The sequence below is a fragment of the Tetrapisispora phaffii genome, chromosome 6 (genome assembly GCF_000236905.1).
Source record: "Tetrapisispora phaffii CBS 4417 chromosome 6, complete genome".
Taxonomy (NCBI): Eukaryota; Fungi; Ascomycota; class Saccharomycetes; order Saccharomycetales; family Saccharomycetaceae; genus Tetrapisispora; species Tetrapisispora phaffii.
The window spans coordinates 210876-230878 of NC_016525.1; the positions used below are offsets into that span (position 1 = coordinate 210876).

Consider the following 20003-nt stretch of genomic DNA (forward strand, 5'->3'; position numbering starts at 1 on the left):
AAACTACAAGCAGAGTATATGGACACTCATATATCCTTTCTTACTATTATTTTAAACGTTATGTGGATTTAAAAATTAAAGTACTGTATAGATATATATTTGAAGTTGTTTAATTGATAAAAATAAGAAACATTTGAAATATAATTCGAAGAATGTGTATATTGTTACTTATTTATTGTTTCTAATGATTGTACAACCTTCGCTATTGTTTAAAGCGGCGCTGTAATGAATTTAAAGATAGAATTGAAAATTTCAATAATTTTTGACATATTAAAAAGTCAAGAAACGAACTGTTAAGAAGTGACATTAAACACTTTAATTCTACCGATTGATACCTTCGGTATTGTACAGTTAATTGACTAATCTAATTGATTAACTGCCTTGTGTCCGTCTTTGAATCCACTATGTTAAGAGCTGTTCCCAAACAATCTCGTTGTTTAGTACAGGAGAGACCTCAATGTTGCTCCCTTATTACAACCAATGCAAATTCAAAGAGATCTTTCAATTGTGGTATGAACCCAACATTGTCTGGACATAACAAATGGTCTACGATTAAACATGATAAAGCCAAAAACGATGCGGAGAAGAACAAGCTATTCAGTAAGTTTGCAAACCAGATACAATTAGCTGTTAAATTGGGTGGAGGATCCACTGATCCAACCTTAAACATCAGGTTGGCGACAGCCATGGAGGCAGCAAACAAGAACAATGTGAGTAAAAAAGTTGTCGACAACGCTATCAAGAAGGCAGCTGGTATTTCGCTGAATAAGGGTTCTGTTATGGAGACTTGTCTTTACGAAGGGATGGGCCCAGGAGGCGTTGCATTTGTCATTGAGGCTCTGACTGACAATAGAAATAGGACTTTTGGTTTTGTGCGCAGCGCATTCACCAAGGTAAACGGATCCATGACTCCAACCTTGTATTTTTTCGATAAGAAGGGTTACGCAATCGTCCGGGCCCCAATTAAATACGAGAACGACGAAGATAAAATTCTCGAGAGAGTTCTCGATATTAAAGGTGTTGAAGACTTAGAGCAGATCAAAGACGAAGAAGAAGCGTCCGTAACGGACGAACCAGGCAACAGCAGCGACAACAGCGACAAGCTGGCCCTGTACTCCATCCGCACAGAACCATCGAGTACGAACGCTGTTGCTGCGGAGTTGAAACAGGACGGCTTTAAAATCGAAGAACTTGCCATTGGGTACTTTGGAAAGGACGACTTACAAGTGACATTGCCAGACGAAGAATCGAAGGCCAAGTTCGACAGGTTCATGGACACTCTGGACTCTATCGATGAGATCACGGCCATCCACACGAACATCAGAGACTAAACCCCGCCAACACTCTTGTAAATAGCCCACACCCCATATACTATTAAACATCCCACGAGCAGCAACGTACCTCGACACATTATATACTTGTACCATCACAGTTACGTAATTTAAAGTATTTCGAACTTTTCCATTTCGTAACATTCCGTACGGCAACTTCTGTGCAATAAAAAGCGAAACAGATCTGAAATTGCTTACCAAAGCAAATACCCCCGCTCCTTTCGTCGAAGTGCTGCGGTAGTTTCTCTGAAAGTTTGTTCGAGAGCAGCAAAAAGAATTAAAATTGCAGCAACGTTTCTCGAGAATGTTGCACGACGACTGAAATTTCGATTGCAACTGACAGCTGATACCTCTCTGAAATGCTAAGCATCAGCAACTGGTTGAGTGTTGTTGCTTTGGCTCGGTGGGGTGGTACTGCATTTAGAAAGTGCACGCAGCAGAAGCTGCGTGCACTGCAGACAATAGGGTGTTTTGTTTTCATTTCACAATGCACTTGAATTATATAGTTCATAGGTATCTAAATCGGTATATATATAAATGTGAACATGTGGATGACATACAATGCAGCGTCAATCGAAAATGTTGTTTGACGAATATTATATGGAGGCACACAAGTACCCAACAGAAAGCAGTGGATGAGATAGTAATGTCCACGTCTCTCCTATTTTTAGCACAATTGCAAGTAGTGTTGATGGCTTTCATAAGTGCTGCCGTTGGTTTATCAGGGGCTTCTAACTCCACCTTAGCATCCAGATCCTTTGCAAAAGGCTCGAGCACTTCGCTATTTGGTACATACTCTTCAAGGGATGCAGCAGTGGAATATGCAAGCAGTGAAATCAATGAAATCATCTTCTCCAGTTCTCAACGACCATTATACTTCACATCGTCATATCAGTCCTCGAGCTCATTGGATATTCATTCGCAGATAAGTTCTGACACAGCAGTTTCAACAGTCTTGAACTCAAGTTTAGCCTATTCGTTGTCTGCTCTGGATTCAATAGAAGGATCGCTGAGCACATCAAGCCCATTGTCAATTCTCCCCTCTAGCTCCTCCTATATTCCCTCGCCAACGTACTATCAAGGAAGTTCCGTGCATGCTCCAGAAACTTATAACAGTAGCGTTGACGTCTATACGTCTCTTGCTCTCGTTACAAACATCGTAAATGGGCATACTTATGTATCAAATTATTACGCAACAGTAACTGAAATCGATTCATCTACAGCAGCTGTTAGTTTTGGATCAAAACAACTAGGCTACAAGCATGTTTTATCAACACATAATCGTAATATTATAATAGGTTGTTGTGTGGGACTTGGTATCCCATTGATGATACTGCTGATAGTACTATTCTATTATATTTTCATCAGGAAAACTAAGACGGTTGACTATATTAATTCAGAAGGTGGAATTGTTACTGCCTATGACAAAAACTTTATTCACAAGAAGTGGTATTTGTTAATAGGTAAAGAAAATAAAATTGAACCGACTTTCAAGAACAACAAGGTCACAGTTCTAGAACCTGAAAATTCTGGTGTCAGTTATTCTTCCGAGAATTTGAATTTAGAAACTAGTCACGACAATAACTACAAAGAATTTATTAATACTACTGCCACAAAGAATTATAAGAACTATAAAATAAGCAACAGTTTTAATAGGCATAAGAGAAACAAATCAAATCAATTACCAACTCACAATTTTCTGGTAGAGGAAGATCAATACTATAATCGTCAATCTGACAACGTAATATCAATTGATGCGAGCAACAACGGGAATAATAATGCTAATGCAAAATATACTGCTATAGAAGGTCGAAACAGTACAATTACTCAGACTTCAGCTTCAACATCAGGTTCTCCATATGAAAAATATTCATCTGAAGAATCTATGACTCATTAATGACAAGCCACAGGGTTGGATTTATTCTCACCAAACTAACATTATTTCATGACTAACAATGAATAATATCTGCATATTAAATAAATAACTTTTACATAATCATCCATTAACTAATATATAATAATTTTTACACATTCAATAAATTAATATTCTAATCATATTACTCGAAGAGAAATATTCTTTTAATTATAAAATTGAATGAAATCTTGACGTTAGTGTATTTCTGAGTTTAAAACCCTTCGAATAGGGTATCAATTTGCTTAATTACATCTATATGCAATATTTCACCTTTCCTTGTAATTAAGGAACCTTTTTTAAACATGTCTGGTTCGTTATTGTAATTAATACTACAATCTGTGAATAAAATCTCCTGTTTCTCACTACTGACTGTTCCTGCCAGTTTATTTTCAGACTCTTGTGCAGTTAGACCACAAACTTGTATTAGTTGCCAGAACGCTGTGTTGTATAAATTATTTATATGTGTATCAACAAACCTCCAACTTAAATAGTCTTTAATTGTCTTCAAATTTGGATACACTACACATCTTGAGTCAAAGTATGGTAAATGTTTGGCATTCAAGTCCACTCCAGGGAAAAATTTTGGCCATAATGCCACATAATTTGATGTATAGAGAGAACATATTAAAGTTGATAGTTTCTCTGATCTCCGATTGAATAAGTTTGTATCACTTTTTAGGATAAATGAATATTCGTCACTTTCTCCAAATGCTAAAATCATATCAGCTCTATACGTTAAAACAACATTCTTGGCACAAGCATTCATTAATTTTAAAGCCCTTTCATCGTTTGGTTTTACAAAATCATAATATTTGGAAAATTCATGGAATTTTTTACCATCAATTCGAATCACTATATAGGTTTCTGGTAATAAAGTATCATGAGTTTCAAATTGTCTAACATATTCAAAACGAGAGTTAGCCATGGTTCAACGGTCTCGTTATTGCTCCCTGTTTAATTCAATTTCCAAACATTATAAACTTCACTCTGTTTTACATATGACGATTTTTGGAAGTCATCATCTTATCGCACATAATTAACATTTTATTTAAATATTCAATCCTTCATTAATTATATGAAAGGAAACACTGACGTTCACAATTTTATAACTAAAATCTAAGACGCTAAGTTGAGAGTTTTATATTGATATATTTTATTATGATTATACACGTGGAACTATATTATGTTGACTAAAAAATGTATGGATTACAACATTTATTCAGAAGCAGTAGCTCTGGTGTAAATAGCTTGCTTAGAGTGCTTGGAAACTGGCTTAATGATGCCCTTAGCTTCTAAGTCTCTTAAAGCAACTCTGGCCATGGAACCACCAAGCTTTAATCTTTCAACTAAGACAGAGACAGAGACGTATCTGAAAGTTGGGACTTCCTTCATGATTCTGTCGTATTTTTCTTGGTCTAAGATGACGGCGTGTTGAGCCTTGTCCTTGTGGGATTTCTTGGACCACTTCTTCTTAGACTTCTTACCACCGGCCATAGCGGCGGCAGCCTTAGCAGCTTTGGAGATTTGTTGCTTTGGAGGCATTTTTAAATATTTCTATTCGAAAAGTATAAACACGATATTGATAATCATGTTAAAATCATGTTAGTAAAAAATAAGGTCTAAAATGTACATCTTGTGTCATAAATACTCTTACGTATCTGGAAAGAACAACTCGAGTTCCACCACTTAATAAAATAGGAAGTGTGGGAATCCCATATCTCATTCACTAAAAGCACTCAACTATTGCAATGCTATTTGTATCCACTAATACCATTCAGAGATAGCATAAACACCTATTCTTACACCACTAACTCGTCTTCTTCCATGCTCTTTTTATCCTCGAATTTCAGTACAATATTTTCGAAACATATTCAAATACGTTAGAAGTATCTACGAACTCGTAAACCAGTTAGTAACTATGACATACCCTTTAACTGTTTTGGGTTCTCTAACTTGGAACTAAATTTCAATGAACAACCTCTAAATCTTCACCGCCTTATATATGCATCTATATATATGTATGTATGTATGGATAAGTAACAACTTCACGATTGTATCATGAAAGAGGTTCACTCACTAATCTGAATAGGTTGTAGACAATATATCCAACCATACCTGGCACAGAGAATAGTGGTAATCTACTCACCGATGCCTTGTGGGTCTGTCAATATATTGCTAACAACTGAAACTTTTCACAAGTTAGAGTCATCGAATTCCAAAAATGTTTGATGTAAAAAAAACATATTCTGAATTTTTTCGATTTTTTTTGAAAAGCGATGAAACGGTTTGCAGAAAAAAATATTCTTGTTGTTAATCATGGAGGTGTCTGGGTTGTGTAAATGTAAATGGTGTTTGGGTGCTAGCAGTCACTCACAATACCGTTTCTCAACGTCAGATGTAGTGGATAGCTTTTGTGACTGTATACAGGTCAGAGTGTCTTCGTGGCGTAAGGGGTTTTGGCGGCAGGAGGAATCGATAAGATGGTTTTGGTAGGGTACTATGAAACCCAGTCGACATTGCAAAAAATAGCTTGCATGAAGATATGGAGGATCGTTGGATTGAGTATTCATAATTTTCTGCAACCCAGTGCAGAGCTGTTTACAAGCTCAGGCTGGTCTCTAGAAGAGTAAAGACATTAAGAGCAAGTACAGGTACCCTGCCTGCGGTTCTTCGCAGTGTCCAAAGAGTGCAGCAACTCCAGTAACGCATCATTTTTTTTGGGTTGCTGCACAGAAACTGTAACTTGTTCATTCAAGTTTTTGGGCCACCCGCACAGACCGTCGAATTTCTGCAGCCTTTTGTAAATTGATGGAAGTAAGTCGGCTTGAAGCTGTGACCACAACTTTTTTGTTTATTAGTTTCAATATTCTCGAAGACGGCAAATTACTATCCCGATATAGTGTAACGGCTATCACATTACGCTTTCACCGTAGAGACCGGGTTCGACTCCCCGTATCGGAGCGTTTTTTTGGACAGGCCTGAAATATTTCAGTCATGTTCTACGAACTTGCTTTCCCATTAATATTTTTTATAGCCATTACCTCAGTAATCGATAAGAAGTATACAGGAAATGCAATTGCTAAAACGCACTTAGGTTTGGTTTAACCAAGCCTAGCAAGGTCACTTACCGGTTGCTCCATGCGGTTGTCTATTTATTAAGTCTACTTATCCGACTATTATTTTTCTGATAATCTAAATTCAAGACCATTGAAAGATTCGATCCAACCAACCCCAGTTGATAAGCACATTATTTGAAAATGTCCAAGAGACAATCAGGTAGCCAAATTACAAGAGACCATATCGGTGAAGAGAGGTCAGATGATGAGGAGCCAAAGGATTTTGGCATTGCCAGCTCGCAAGTGATGAGCAAGAGAAAAATTGCAATGCCCAAGCGTAAGATGACATTTACTGCACCACAAACGAATGCCAAGGAATCAAGTATGGCAAGTGTATTTGCCAATAATAAGCCACAAGCAAACAGAGAAGATGATAATGAAAAAGCTTTGAAATTGAAAGCATTGAACTCACAGTTTAGTGGAAAGATAATTAAATGCATAAAGGATGATCCATGTTGTAATTTGACTCCATTATTTGAAAAATATAAAAATTACATTGATTCAATTGATAAAGTGGCTGATGTTAAAACCAGTGAGACTAAACCTGCAACTTCTAGTTTCACATTTGGAATTCAGGCTAAAATCCCTGTTTCACAACCAAAACAGTTTGCATTTGGCTCACTGACCTCTAAACCGGTAGAAAACGATGACGTTGCTACAAAATCTCATTCATCTGAGGAAGAAGATGTTGAGAATGAAGAAGAGGAACAAGACGAACAAGACGAAGAAGAGAAAAAAGAAATTAAAATTCAAGGACCAACTTTTACTTTATCATCTAATCCAATTGTAAAGGATTCAACTTTTACTTTTGGTTCTGATTTGTCTAAAAAACAAGCAGAGGAAAAAGATAGTGATAGCGAAAGTGAAGTTGAAATTAAAGGTCCTCAGTTTAAATTCAGTGGTACTGTCAAGAGTGATGTCTTTAAGTTACCTTCGAAAAATGGTTCTGATGAAAAAGAATCAATACCTATAACGGAAGAAAAAAATGAACCTAAACAAAAACCCTCTACTCCTTTCCAATTTGGTTTAAAATCTACTACAAATGATAAATCAGAAACTCCGAAAACTGAAAACCCGTTCACATTCGGTAAGTCTACAGTCTCAGCCACATCGACAACGGATTCAGGATCTAAACCAGTTCCTTCTTTTTCATTTGGTGCCAAGAAAGATGAAGTAAAAGAGACCAGTCCAGTTGAAACTCCAAAGTTTTCTTTTGGTACAACTACTAAATCTGGTCCAACTACAACTCCATCATTTTCTTTTGGTAATTCTGAGAAGAAAGATAACGCTGATGATCGTGAGAATAATAATACAGCCAAACCATCACAAGGTTTTTCATTTAGTTTACCTTCCTCCTCGAATACTTCTGAAACAAAGGAAGAATCCAACCCTGTAGCTTCTCAAGATAAGCCAGCTAATGGTGGATTTTCATTTAAGATTCCAGACTCTGCATCAAAAACTGAGGAATCAGGAAAGAAGTTTTCATTTTCATTCGGTTCTAACCCATCCCAGGAATCTAGCAATGAAGAAAAAAAACCAGCTTTCACATTTGGCACATCCACAGCTACTGAAGAGAAAAAGGAAACTATGAAACCTGCTTTTTCTTTTGGCCAATCGAATTCTTCTATGCCATCCTTCTCTTTTGGTAAACCAACCACTCCTCTTTCAAATACTTCAAATGCTGAAACACCTGCAGGAGCCTCAGATTCAGCTGGATTTAAATTTTCATTACCTTTCGAACAGAAGTCAACACCAACTAAAGACGTTGATGACGCCACTGAGGAAAAACCTACATCAGCTACTAATGATAATGCTACAAATGGCGATGGCATATCAAATTCTGTTTCATCTGTAAATGGGGAAGAGGATGAAGAAGTGATATTCAAACAAAAATCAAAATTAATGGTCTTTAATCCAGAAACTAAAGGTTATGATTCAAAAGGTGTTGGTGAAATGAAGTTATTACAACAAAATAATGATAAATCCAAGATAAGATTGTTATGTAGATCAGACGGTATGGGACATATCCTTCTAAACGCAACGATCGTTAAGAGTTTTGCCTACACACCATTAACGCCGGAAAAGGATAATTTTGTTAAAGTTCCAACAGTTGGTCCAGATGGCAAACTAATAACGTATATTGTCCAATACAAGCAAAAATCAGACGGTCGTCAATTTATTAAATCTATTGAAGATGCAAAAAAGGATATGTAATATATATAAATAAATATGTAAACTATATAATGTCATTCAGTGAAATTTTCATTCAATGAAATTTTCATTCATCAAAATTACCTAATTCATCAGTTACTAAATCAACAAACTCTTTAACAGCCCAATTAATTCTTCTAGAGTCTCTCTCAAATGCTTTAGCATCGCTCTTCTTAGGCAAGTAAGCATGGTATTTGAATTTTTTACTAATAAACCATCTCAAACTCTTTAGAATGGTACCTTTATTCTCCAACTTTAAACTGTTTAGTAACATTCCTCTTATAAATTCTTTGTTATAGTAATATCTTTTATTGCCATTATCATCTTTTTTCTTAGACTCTGATTTTTTAGCAATCGAGATCAACATTTGATAAAAAAGAACTTCAATAAATAAATTACCATCTGAGTCTAAACCACCCATGATAGGAACATGTTTGAAAATATCCAATTGTAATATATTTTCAGATAATAAAGTACCAAAAAATTTCCCTTGAGCTAAGGTTTTCATCAATTGTTTATCTTCATCTGTTTCATCATTGTCACTAAAGTCATCTTTACCATCATCCTCAAAATTTTTAACAATGTCCCAGAATAAAAATTGGTAAGATTTTAATAAGTTGTGATGATGTTCTGACAGCTTGGTTGCAACCAATGCATAATATGGATTGTATCCATTGTTTACACTATCAGTCAATAGACAGTGATAAATTACTTTTGGAATTTCTAAAATTTGTTTATTCTTAAGATTTAGTTTTTCCAATTTAGTAAAAGCTTCCATGTAATCTTGAGCAGACATGATACTAATAAAAATAGCACGACGAACATCTGTATTCATTCTTTGTTGTTTACTTATTTCAGACCAATCCGGAATGTCATCCAAAAGAGTGTCTTCAACAATTATTTTGTCATTAACAGAATTGTTGGTTGGATTCTGTATTCGAGCTTCTTCAAATGCATTTTCCAGATTACCTCTCCAAGATGCACCAACTAACCACCATTTACCTTTGGTTTTAACGCTTTCGATATCATCTAATGAGACTTGTAGAGGTTCTGAAGAAGTGGATTTTTTTAGAAATGATGAAAGACTTTTCTTCAGCTGCTTATTACTTGTAGCTAAAATGCTAGGTTTTAATCGATTGTTTTTCAAATCAGACATAGTATCTAATAGAAATTTCATCCTAGGGCCTGGGGTAGACATAGACTTTACGTTGGTTAATAAACTGGTAATAATATCCTTTAATGCACTTGGATCATCACCACGAAGTAATGGTCCAGAAACTGAAACTATTCTCAAGAGTAATTCGGTGGAAAATTCGTTAGGTTTGCTGACAAACTTTTGAATAAAATTGTAGATCAATTTACAGGTAATTAAACCAAAGTTATAGGCATAGGCAATTAAAGTAATGATATTGTTACAAGATTTATTTGATAATCTGGCAATTTTTTCTTCTTCATTTTGATCATCAGTTTGAATGACTTCATTACTATTCTCGATTTTTATTACTTCAGTGTTATAATCTTTCATAAAACGTTCAACAATCAATTGAATAAATGTAGCACCGACCTCGACACCTCTTAACTCCCATAAAGAGTATATGACTGCTGCGTAATTCATAATAAACGTATCAAATAATTTGTTGTTTTGTCCAACTATCTCTAATACTTGAGTTGTGATGGCTTCAGATACATATTGACGTGGAAATTTGTAAAATAATTCATCTAACGAAGATATAATCACAGAGATATTTGTATCCGAAAGTTTATTTAATGCTGACTTTACTTTTTTCCTAATTTCTATCATTTCAGGTGAATCATTTGAATTCTCTAATTGCATTTTCCTCATAGATGGTGCAACATATTCTCCTAATACAGATGACCCTGGTGCTGCATATGGATTTTCCCTTTCATTCTTTGATTTCTTTTTCTTTTTAGATTCTTTACCAGTATCATCATTATCACTGTGCTCATCATCCCTTCCACTACTATCTTCACCCTCTAGGTCACGAAGTTGTTCCCATTCTTCTTCATTTAAATCACCTTCGTCGAAGTCATCAAAATCACCAGATGATAACTCATCATCGGAAGAGAATGGATTTTCTACGTGTTCTTCATTTTCACCATCAGATTGTGATTCAGAGACTTCTTTATCTGAGGAAGAAGCCTCGGAGTCAGAAACTTCGTCTTTTCCATTGGACTTTGCATCCATTGCAAGATCGCCGTATTCCTCATCATTGTTACCGTAATTTTCAAAGTAATCTAAACCCTCCAATAACCCACCGATCGCATCAAATTCATCTTTAGCTTTAATCTTTTTAACCTTACCTTTCAGATTCAATTTTTTAGCATAATATTGCATTTCCATCTCATCTTTCTCCAGAGCAGCACGCTCAGCTGGAAGCATAGGAAATTCGATGTCTTCCTCTTCTTCAATCTTTCTCTTTCTGTGTTTGATAGCTTTTTTGTCTTTGTTATCAGAACTTTCAGATTTCTTTTGTTGCAAGCTCTTTAATTTGGCCATAGTTTCAGCGGCAGAGATCTCTTTATCGTCGTTGTCTGATGAATTGCTGTATTCAGATTCACTTAACAATTCATCCTCACTGTTTTCTTCAGATTCTGATCCTGATCCTTCTTCTAATTCACGTAGTTGTTCCAATTCTTCTTTATTCAAGTCGCTGTCAGCAAAGTCATCGAAATCGCCAGATGATAACTCATCATCAGATGAGAAAGGTAATTCAAAATCTTTTTTAGCAGATTTTTTCTGGCTATTATTTTGAGCTCTCTTTTGATCAACCTTGGGTTCCTGACGAGGTGACCTCGGATAGCTCTTCATTATTTTATCATTTGTTTCTTGATTTGTAGTATTGGCATGCTTGCTGCCTTTATGTTTTTTCTCAAACCTTTGCTGTTTTCTTTTCTCCTTTCTGCTCAAAGTAGGTCCTTTTCCTCTTTTCTTGTTCTTACTTCTATCGATATTAAACCTAGAATCATTAGAATAATCTCGTTCTTTCAATTCATCCAAGATGATCCCAGGAATATTAATCGTTTTGTTCTTGGACATGTCTGATACCTGCTATGCACGTAAATGAGTATAAGTTACTTAAGCTATTTTCTCTAATAGTAGTAAAATCCTCTCAAATGAGCCTTTCTCTTTTATAGCTCACCATTCATATTTAAATACATAAAGTTCAGCTCATCTCATCTCATCACATCGAGTACATAACTTTATTATTTTTCAGTCTTCCCGCATTAAAATTTTTACATTTTTAAGAAGGACTAACAATGAAATATCTAAGAATTAAGTGATACATGAGACAATATTGACTTGATGGAAAGGGATAACCTTAATGGATAAAAGATATATATCCAATAAAATACACTTCTAATATTAAAGGTTATTATTGTCTCAGTCAATTTCTTAGAGTTCAAAATATAATCAGAAGCCCTATAATAACAGTTTAAGATGGCTCGTAAGATTGATATTAAGGCAATTACAGACATATGTCTTTTTGTTGGTGCTGGTTTATCGACATATTTCTTATTAAATAGGTTACTATCTGAAGAGTTTGGAGGATACTCCAGCACTTCCAAGGAGAATAAAGAAAAACAAAAGAAGACTTTGGAAAAACTTATTGCAAAAAACCCTGAATTAAACGATCTTTATCTTGATCATTATGAGAACAGTATACTGTCATCCGTTATATTATCGGAAGATATTGATACCAAGTTTGAAGATATTGGTGGTTTAGACGAGTTAGTGTCTGAATTAAATGAGAGTGTGGTGTATCCACTGATGGTTCCTGAACTGTTTGAAAGTAACTCCTTATTAAGAGCACCAAATGGTGTTCTGCTCTACGGACCGCCAGGATGCGGTAAGACCATGTTAGCAAAGGCTTTAGCTAAAGAGAGTGGGGCAAATTTCATATCTTTGAGAATGTCATCCATTATGGACAAATGGTACGGTGAATCGAATAAAATAGTGAATGCAATTTTCTCGTTGGCAAATAAAATACAACCATGTATGATATTTATTGATGAGATCGATTCCTTCTTAAGGGAAAGATCGTCCACTGATCATGAAGTGACAGCCAATTTGAAAGCTGAATTTATGACACTTTGGGATGGTCTAATTAGCAACGGTAGAGTGATGTTAATAGGTGCTACAAATCGTATGAATGATATAGACTCTGCATTTTTAAGAAGATTACCAAAAAGATTCTACATTACTCTTCCAAGCAAAGAACAAAGATTGAAGATATTAGAGGTTCTACTAAAAGATACTAAACTTGATAGCCAAGAATGCGATATAGATTTCATTGCACAGAAAACAGAAGGTTTATCTGGTTCTGATCTGAAAGAGTTGTGCAGGGAAGCAGCTTTAAATGCAGCCAAGGAATACATCAGAAACCAAAGAAAATCATCACATAACATCGATAAGAATGACACCGATAGTAAGATACGCATTAGACCGTTGAAAAACTCTGATTTTCTACCGACAAGTCAACTAGAATCCAAATCAGTTTTGTCTTCAATGACTCTTGATTGAACTCCAATCGTATTCCAACAAATTTTGGCCCACAAATCATCAAATATATATAGAAATACAGTTATTATAACTAATAAATACAAACGTATAATCATAAGCATGTAAATAAAGCATACGATTCTATTTTAATTAGCAATATCAAATATTTAAACTCATTTGCTGTCATTGGCTCGATGAGCTTGCTGCGTCAGCGTTAACGAAATTTCATATTTTGAATAATTAACGCACAGAACCTTAATCATTCACAGTTTCTAGGATTATTAATAGATGTAGACTTTCTATATATGGTGTCATATGTACATTAGAGGTCGAATATTATAATGGAGGATAGCATACGAAATAAGGCAGAGTTTGTACAAGTTACGTTACGTTTGTTTAAAGAACAGACAAGTTTCGTGGATAGTTTTATGTCAAGGTTAGAAGGTAGCGAAGTTTGGGAATATACAAGATGTCAAGTAGATCTACCGAAGAAACAAAAGGACTGACGGGAAGGACAGTTGTGTATGATGAGGATGGCAAGCCGTATGTATATGTTTAGCACAATGATAAAAAGTTTTACCTTTGGTGTTGTTAACGACTTTTTCCTAAAATTTGAAAAATCAAAGACAGTACGTTACGAACACACATATACGAAATAGTTTAACGTTTTTTATCAAAAATTGAAAACTCTAAAACCATTATAATTTACTAACTTATTGAATTTGAAACAGATGTCGAGCTTGCAATACATTAGAAGATTTCAGATTTGTTACGGGGAAAGTAACAACTTCAAAGATAGCAGCAGCCGGTAAACCTGCAAAAACCATGCCAGAAGAGTCTTTGATCCCTGGATCAAGAAGTTACGAAAGGACTAACCCACCGGATGTCAACGAGCTAGGCAAGTCTACGTGGAACTTCCTCCACAGTATGACAGCACAATACCCAAAGGAGCCCAGTCCAGTGCAAAAAACAGAGATGAGCAACTTCTTACATCTGTTCAGCCGTGTGTACCCATGCAATTGGTGTGCTAAGGATTTTGAGAAATACTTGAAAGAGAACGCTCCAAAGGTGAATTCAAGAGAAGAGTTAGGAAGATGGATGTGTGAAGCACATAACTCAGTCAACGTGAAATTACGTAAGGAGAAATTCAATTGTGATTTCTGGGAGAAAAGATGGAGAGAAGGTTGGGAAGAATAGGTTACATAACCGATCAATTATCCTCCCAACGACTTATATGAGTTTTGTAAATAGCATAGACATAGAGACATAATACATAAGCTATAAATCAATGAACAAGATAGCCTCATGTACATATATGCATGCATATATGTACATGAGGCTTCACATGGATTAATGCCCTAATAGCATGTAAGACGTTAATAGAAACGTATCACAACGAACGGCTCATTGAAAATTTTTGTCAACTCGACCACCATCGATGAACGTTGCTGTCATTGGAAGTTTATATACACTTTAAGTTGTATAAATAGAGGTGTTCTTTTCAATTGGAACACGTTCATTTTTCCGAAACGCAGTTTTTGGTGAGCTGTCGGAGAGTATATGCTCTACGTGCTCCGGAACTTAGAGTTTGGGAGACCCAACACGGTATATGTCTTGGGACTCGTATGCTGGCAGAACGATGTCGATGCATTGTAATGACAGGTGCCATTACGTGCATCCAAAACCGTGTGTGCACATACGAAGTAATTGGCTTCTTCGAAGATTGATGAGTTTTTCCAGTAATTCATTGATTCAAAGCGAAGCCTAAAGTAAATGTGTAAATATATTTATTCAATAGATATATTTCTCAATGGGTTGGCGTATCTTATCTGAAAGAAAAAAGAGGGGATGCGCAGAGGTTAATTGTACTATTGTTGACGTTACTAGAATCCATTGATACATCTCAGTTGTTAATGTATTAAGTGTGTATATGTAATTACATGTAGCCTTGGCTTTCCAGCTAAGCAGAGTGTGTGTGTGTGTGTGTTCTTGACAGGTGAAAACCGAACAGTTCAGATTTGAAGTGACTGCGTTCTTGAGTTGCACCCATACACCATGTCATTTTCTGTTTTTTTGGCCGAATTTTTCCTGTTCTTTGAACAATTCAGTGCGGTAACCTTGAAAAAATAATAGGATTTTGTACAGATATTGCCGCACAAGCATCGCTTTTTGTATCCCGAAACTGAACGCAAAAAAGTTTCAATGCGACGCAGAATCGAAATTGTTCAGGAAGCCATCACCATCTTGAAATTTGTTCACAGACACTGTAAGTGATGGAGTCACCAACCAGTATGATGTTGAGATTGTTGGAGATATTATCAATTGTCCACTATCAATACATTCTACAGCACATTGGACATATATAAGATGTGGTGGTATAAGTTCATTTATAGTTATTTATTGCAATACATCTTGTTAGTATTAGTTTCTCTTGATAAAAGGAAAGTATCAGAAAACCTTTAAACAACCTACAAATAACAGAATTTGAAAATGGGAGGCATTCGTGAAAAGAAAGTTGAATATTTCGCTAAATTAAGAGAATACTTTGAAGAGTACAAGTCTTTATTCGTCGTTGGTGTCGATAATGTTTCTTCTCAACAAATGCATCAAGTCAGAAAGGCTTTGAGAGGCAGAGGTGTCGTCTTAATGGGTAAGAACACTATGGTCAGAAGAGCCATCAGAGGTATTGTCCAAGAAATGCCAGACTTAGAAAAGTTGGTTCCATTCATCAGAGGTAACGTCGGTTTTATTTTCACCAACTCTTCTTTACAAGAAATCAAGGAAGTTATTATTTCCAACAAGGTTTCTGCTCCAGCCAGAGCCGGTGCTGTTGCTCCAGAAGATATCTGGGTCACTGCCGTTAACACCGGTATGGAACCAGGTAAGACTTCTTTCTTCCAAGCTTTAGGTGTCCCAACCAAGATTGCCAGAGGTACCATTGAAATTGTCTCCGATGTCAAGGTCGTTGAAGCCGGTAACAAGGTCGGTCCTTCCGAAGCTTCCTTATTGAACTTGTTGAACATTTCTCCATTCACCTATGGTTTAACTGTTGTTCAAGTTTACGACAACGGTCAAGTTTTCCCATCTTCCATCTTAGACATCACTGACGATGAATTAGTTTCTCACTTCGTCTCTGCCGTCTCTACCATTGCTTCTGTCTCTTTAGCTATCGGCTACCCAACCTTGCCATCTGTCGGTCACACCTTGATCAACAACTACAAGGACTTATTAGCCGTCGCTATTGCTTCCAAGTACATCTTCCCAGAAATTGAAGAATTAGCTGACAGAATCGAAAACCCAGACAAGTACGCTTCCGCTGCTCCAGCTGCTGCTGCTGCCGCTGCTTCAGGTTCTTCCGACGCTCCAGCTGCTGATGCCGCTGAAGAAGACGATGAAGAAGAAGACGATGACATGGGTTTCGGTTTATTCGATTAAACAAAGTAACATAATATTTAAAACTTCATAATTTTTATACATATAAATACTTAACCTTTGATTGAAATAAATTATTCACTTCATTAATCTTTTGCTAAGCTTCTGCATATTATTCCCATAGTTATTCCATTATTTTTTGTAACCATTAGTTATTATTAATGTTTTGTGTTGAAAGTTTACCTCACGGTGACATTTTTGTAATTTTAAGAATTCGGACAGCAATATAAAAATAAACGTCGCAAAATGGTTTGGGAACAATATAAAACAGAATACTGATATATAAAAGCTAAGGAACCTCACTTTCTGTGTACTACCATCAAATATTGCTCTCTATTTGGTTTAGCTACTATCCAATGGCTATTTTAGAACGCAAGAACAATTTCCAAACCCCACTGACTCTAACAAGTTCAGAATTATATCTCGATTACAATACATTCGAAAATGATAACATCTATAATAACACTGAAAGAAACAGAAGTAGTAAGAAGGCAAGCTCAGTATTGAGTATATCTAATTGTAATTTGAACGAGAAATACGATCAGAATCGTTTTTATAAAAATGTGTTGTTGCCTAAACCGTTTTCCAGCGCCATGTTAGACACAGGAACCGATAGCGTCATCGAATATTCAATAGCATCTACCAAGAATAAGAATATCGATCTTAGTAAATTTGATAGACCGGATTGCGTAACGACTGAGCTCACTATTGACAAAATTATCAACGATACATATGCGTTATTGGAGCGTGAGCAAACGTCAAGTACATATGCTGACATGTTGCTTGTATCATTGATAGCATTTGTTCGAATCAATAAGAATTTAGAATCGATGAAACATGAAAATGTTATGTTTGAAGCACAAGACCTTGATTCCATTTTGAAAATCTTAACAATAATTCCCACGGGACAAAGTTACGACACATTTGATAAGTACGTCTGCCATGTTATTAAAATCAACCAGAAGCGTCGATTGGGTTTACCGAGCAGCACTGAAGCTGATGATTTGAGTATAGATTCAATTGTGGAACAATTGCAAGGAGAAAGTTATTTGCCTCATATGTTGATCGATTCCATAGACTCGTATAAGAATGAGAAGACTGCGCAAATAAGATATTGTAAAGTATTGAATATTTTATTTTCGACGATAGGCATTGAGCTGAGTAAAATCTTCTCTACTGTGATGAATATTATTTTTTTGCACGGATCTCATGAGACAATGGTGGAATTCGAGTCAATAATGGGTTACCTTGAGATGATATTGAGAGTTTCCATTGAGTCCAACAATTGTGAAATGTTAATCGGCGTGGAAGACACTATTGTTGCCTGGTATAATACCAATGCGAGTATTGAAAACAAACGGAGTTTCAACAATTGGATAATAAAAACATTGCAAGAATTAATATCAACTTACAATAGAGACGCCAACGAGAGCATTACAATTGGAAGCATGATATCATCAGTAACAGATGATACTGATTTAAAATTGAATAAATGTGACATAGTACAAGAATTTCTTAATAGTTTACAATTACGTTGTAGTGAGAATGTGACAGCGACGACACAAAAGAATTTCTTTGCCTTGAGTATCTTGGAACCCAATGAAACGTTAGTTACAGTGAGCATGATCACGGAAGAAGAGGATGAAGAAGCGGACGTAGTGGTCCCCATGCGAGTTGATACGACTGTGACGGTGAGTGAGGAGTCGAGTTTCAATCGATGGAGACATTGGGTGCATAACAAGTTGAAGAGTGTATGTTTCCATTGTGGCAGGTGCGAGGAGATTGACAACATCCAACATTTTGTAAATCGAATAACATATGACAATCGTCATTGCATATTCAGTGATTTAAACGTGCCGCAATTAAGCACAATTGAAGAACCAACTGAGATGGAAAGACAGTATAAACAATTGTTGTACGATGAGAACAAAGGATCTCGTAAAAGAGATGTGATTAAATTATTATTCAAATGAAGCGCGACTGCCTGCAACGCAGCGTCGTTGAGTCTTCGCAATTTCAAAAAGAAGAAGAGGGAAAAACACATTAACATAAAAAGATGAAGAACTTAAACAAGTAGTACATATATATACATATATATAGACGTGTGTATTGTAATGTATACATGGAATAGGGAACATTGAGCATTGAATGATGTTTTCACAAACGATCCGACGTATTAGTACGAAACCACGTGCAATTGAACTTGCATTCGACAAGATTGCATGCAAGAACAATACAAATAAAACACCATTGGTGTTGATCCACGGGCTGTTTGGAAGTAAGACGAGCAACCGCAGCATGGCGCGCTCATTGGACACACTCTTTGGAAACAGTCGTGACATATACCTTATAGATTTACGTAACCATGGCGAGTCTGCGACCGCACGCCCACACGATTATGAGTCGATGAGCCTCGATGTGTTTAAATTCTTACAAGCGCATGCGTTGCATAGGAGTATTCTTGTCGGACATTCAATGGGAGGGAAAGTGGTGATGAACATGATTCTGCAACAACAGATGCAGCGGAAGATGGCATGCGAGATCACTATGGGGGTCTGCATCGAGAATGCACCAGCGGTGACCATGCCGAACAGTAAATTTGTCACTTACATCGACGCATTGCAAAGCGCAATCAGCAGTGGTGGCGGTGGGGAGACGTCACTGCAGACACGTGATTCCGTGCATCGGCACTTGAGCGAGAAGTTACCCGGGGAGCAGGAGAGCATAATCCAGTTTCTGATGACACTATTGCGACGCTTGCGTCGCAATAGCAATAGCAATAGCGATGGCAGCGGCGGCGGCGGCGCCGTATTCGAGAGCAAGGTCCCGTTACAACTGCTGCGAGAAAGCATCGTTGCCGGGGAGGTCAGTGGATTCCCACTAGTGCCGTCCTCCGATACACCGCCATGCGGCACACCCATGTTGTTCATTCGCGGCGAAGCTTCGAACTACCTGTGCGATGAGTACATCGTGAGCATCAGTTCATTTTTTGCTAATTTCGAAGTGCAGACAGTGGCTAACAGTGGCCATTTCGTGAACAGCGAGAGACCGGTCGAATGCGCAAGACTGATCCACGAGTACATTGACAGGCGGGAGGACTAAGGGAGAGCAGAGTGCCGGGACTATGACCACATCGAGCCGACGTCACATGCGGGAGCAGTTTCGCATCGCCACCACCACCACCACCCTGTTTTGTGTCCTTTGCGTCCGTTGGTTGGTGTCTCTTCCAGCAAACAAACAGCGGAAAAAGGCAAAAAAGCCTAGACCGCGGGCCGCCCGTCCTTATTGTTGCCAAATATAGAACAGAACGCGCTAACCTGTTCCCAGAGCTTCCTTGCTCGCTCTCGCACGGCACAACGCGTCTTGCAGTTCGCGCCTGTGTTCCAGGCGGCGGGCTCACGAGCAACATTACCCGCCCGGGACGCGCGTTTTGGCTGTCAGATTGGCTTGGCATGTCGTTGGAAATGACTCGCTGT

General features: G+C 36.9%; 11 protein-coding genes and 1 non-coding gene across 12 annotated transcripts; 9 read left to right on the forward strand and 3 right to left on the reverse strand.

Annotated features, from left to right (window-relative positions):
• Positions 1–404: 404 nt before the first annotated feature.
• Positions 405–1331, forward strand: DPC29 (post-initiation translation factor DPC29; the record flags this gene model as incomplete). The annotated part of the gene is made up of 1 exon (XM_003685964.1): positions 405–1331. One exon carries the CDS (start codon positions 405–407, stop codon positions 1329–1331), a length of 927 nt encoding a protein of 308 aa, XP_003686012.1.
• Positions 1332–1818: 487 nt separating this feature from the next.
• Positions 1819–3228, forward strand: TPHA0F00930 (uncharacterized protein; the record flags this gene model as incomplete). The annotated part of the gene is made up of 1 exon (XM_003685965.1): positions 1819–3228. The coding sequence occupies one exon, from the start codon at positions 1819–1821 to the stop codon at positions 3226–3228; it is 1410 nt and encodes a 469-aa protein (XP_003686013.1).
• A 229-nt stretch (positions 3229–3457) lies between these two features.
• Positions 3458–4171, reverse strand: THG1 (tRNA guanylyltransferase; the record flags this gene model as incomplete). The annotated part of the gene is made up of 1 exon (XM_003685966.1): positions 3458–4171. One exon carries the CDS (start codon positions 4169–4171, stop codon positions 3458–3460), a length of 714 nt encoding a protein of 237 aa, XP_003686014.1.
• Positions 4172–4461: 290 nt separating this feature from the next.
• On the reverse strand, positions 4462–4788 carry TPHA0F00950 (40S ribosomal protein eS25; the record flags this gene model as incomplete). The annotated part of the gene is made up of 1 exon (XM_003685967.1): positions 4462–4788. The coding sequence occupies one exon, from the start codon at positions 4786–4788 to the stop codon at positions 4462–4464; it is 327 nt and encodes a 108-aa protein (XP_003686015.1).
• Positions 4789–6136: 1348 nt separating this feature from the next.
• TPHA0Ftrna4E lies at positions 6137–6207 on the forward strand. The gene has a single exon. It is a non-coding gene; the product is annotated as a tRNA-Glu (tRNA).
• Positions 6208–6503: 296 nt separating this feature from the next.
• Positions 6504–8576, forward strand: NUP2 (nucleoporin NUP2; the record flags this gene model as incomplete). Its single annotated transcript, XM_003685968.1, has 1 exon — positions 6504–8576. The coding sequence occupies one exon, from the start codon at positions 6504–6506 to the stop codon at positions 8574–8576; it is 2073 nt and encodes a 690-aa protein (XP_003686016.1).
• Positions 8577–8640: 64 nt separating this feature from the next.
• Positions 8641–11631, reverse strand: SGD1 (Sgd1p; the record flags this gene model as incomplete). The annotated part of the gene is made up of 1 exon (XM_003685969.1): positions 8641–11631. The coding sequence occupies one exon, from the start codon at positions 11629–11631 to the stop codon at positions 8641–8643; it is 2991 nt and encodes a 996-aa protein (XP_003686017.1).
• A 402-nt stretch (positions 11632–12033) lies between these two features.
• MSP1 (protein-degrading AAA family ATPase MSP1) lies at positions 12034–13116 on the forward strand (the record flags this gene model as incomplete). The annotated part of the gene is made up of 1 exon (XM_003685970.1): positions 12034–13116. One exon carries the CDS (start codon positions 12034–12036, stop codon positions 13114–13116), a length of 1083 nt encoding a protein of 360 aa, XP_003686018.1.
• Positions 13117–13564: 448 nt separating this feature from the next.
• ERV1 (flavin-linked sulfhydryl oxidase) lies at positions 13565–14292 on the forward strand (the record flags this gene model as incomplete). Its single annotated transcript, XM_003685971.1, has 2 exons — positions 13565–13638; positions 13827–14292. The coding sequence occupies 2 exons, from the start codon at positions 13565–13567 to the stop codon at positions 14290–14292; spliced, it is 540 nt and encodes a 179-aa protein (XP_003686019.1).
• A 1293-nt stretch (positions 14293–15585) lies between these two features.
• Positions 15586–16530, forward strand: RPP0 (60S ribosomal protein uL10; the record flags this gene model as incomplete). The annotated part of the gene is made up of 1 exon (XM_003685972.1): positions 15586–16530. One exon carries the CDS (start codon positions 15586–15588, stop codon positions 16528–16530), a length of 945 nt encoding a protein of 314 aa, XP_003686020.1.
• A 353-nt stretch (positions 16531–16883) lies between these two features.
• TPHA0F01010 (uncharacterized protein) lies at positions 16884–18500 on the forward strand (the record flags this gene model as incomplete). The annotated part of the gene is made up of 1 exon (XM_003685973.1): positions 16884–18500. The coding sequence occupies one exon, from the start codon at positions 16884–16886 to the stop codon at positions 18498–18500; it is 1617 nt and encodes a 538-aa protein (XP_003686021.1).
• Positions 18501–18675: 175 nt separating this feature from the next.
• IMO32 (Imo32p) lies at positions 18676–19629 on the forward strand (the record flags this gene model as incomplete). Its single annotated transcript, XM_003685974.1, has 1 exon — positions 18676–19629. The coding sequence occupies one exon, from the start codon at positions 18676–18678 to the stop codon at positions 19627–19629; it is 954 nt and encodes a 317-aa protein (XP_003686022.1).
• Positions 19630–20003: the final 374 nt, after the last annotated feature.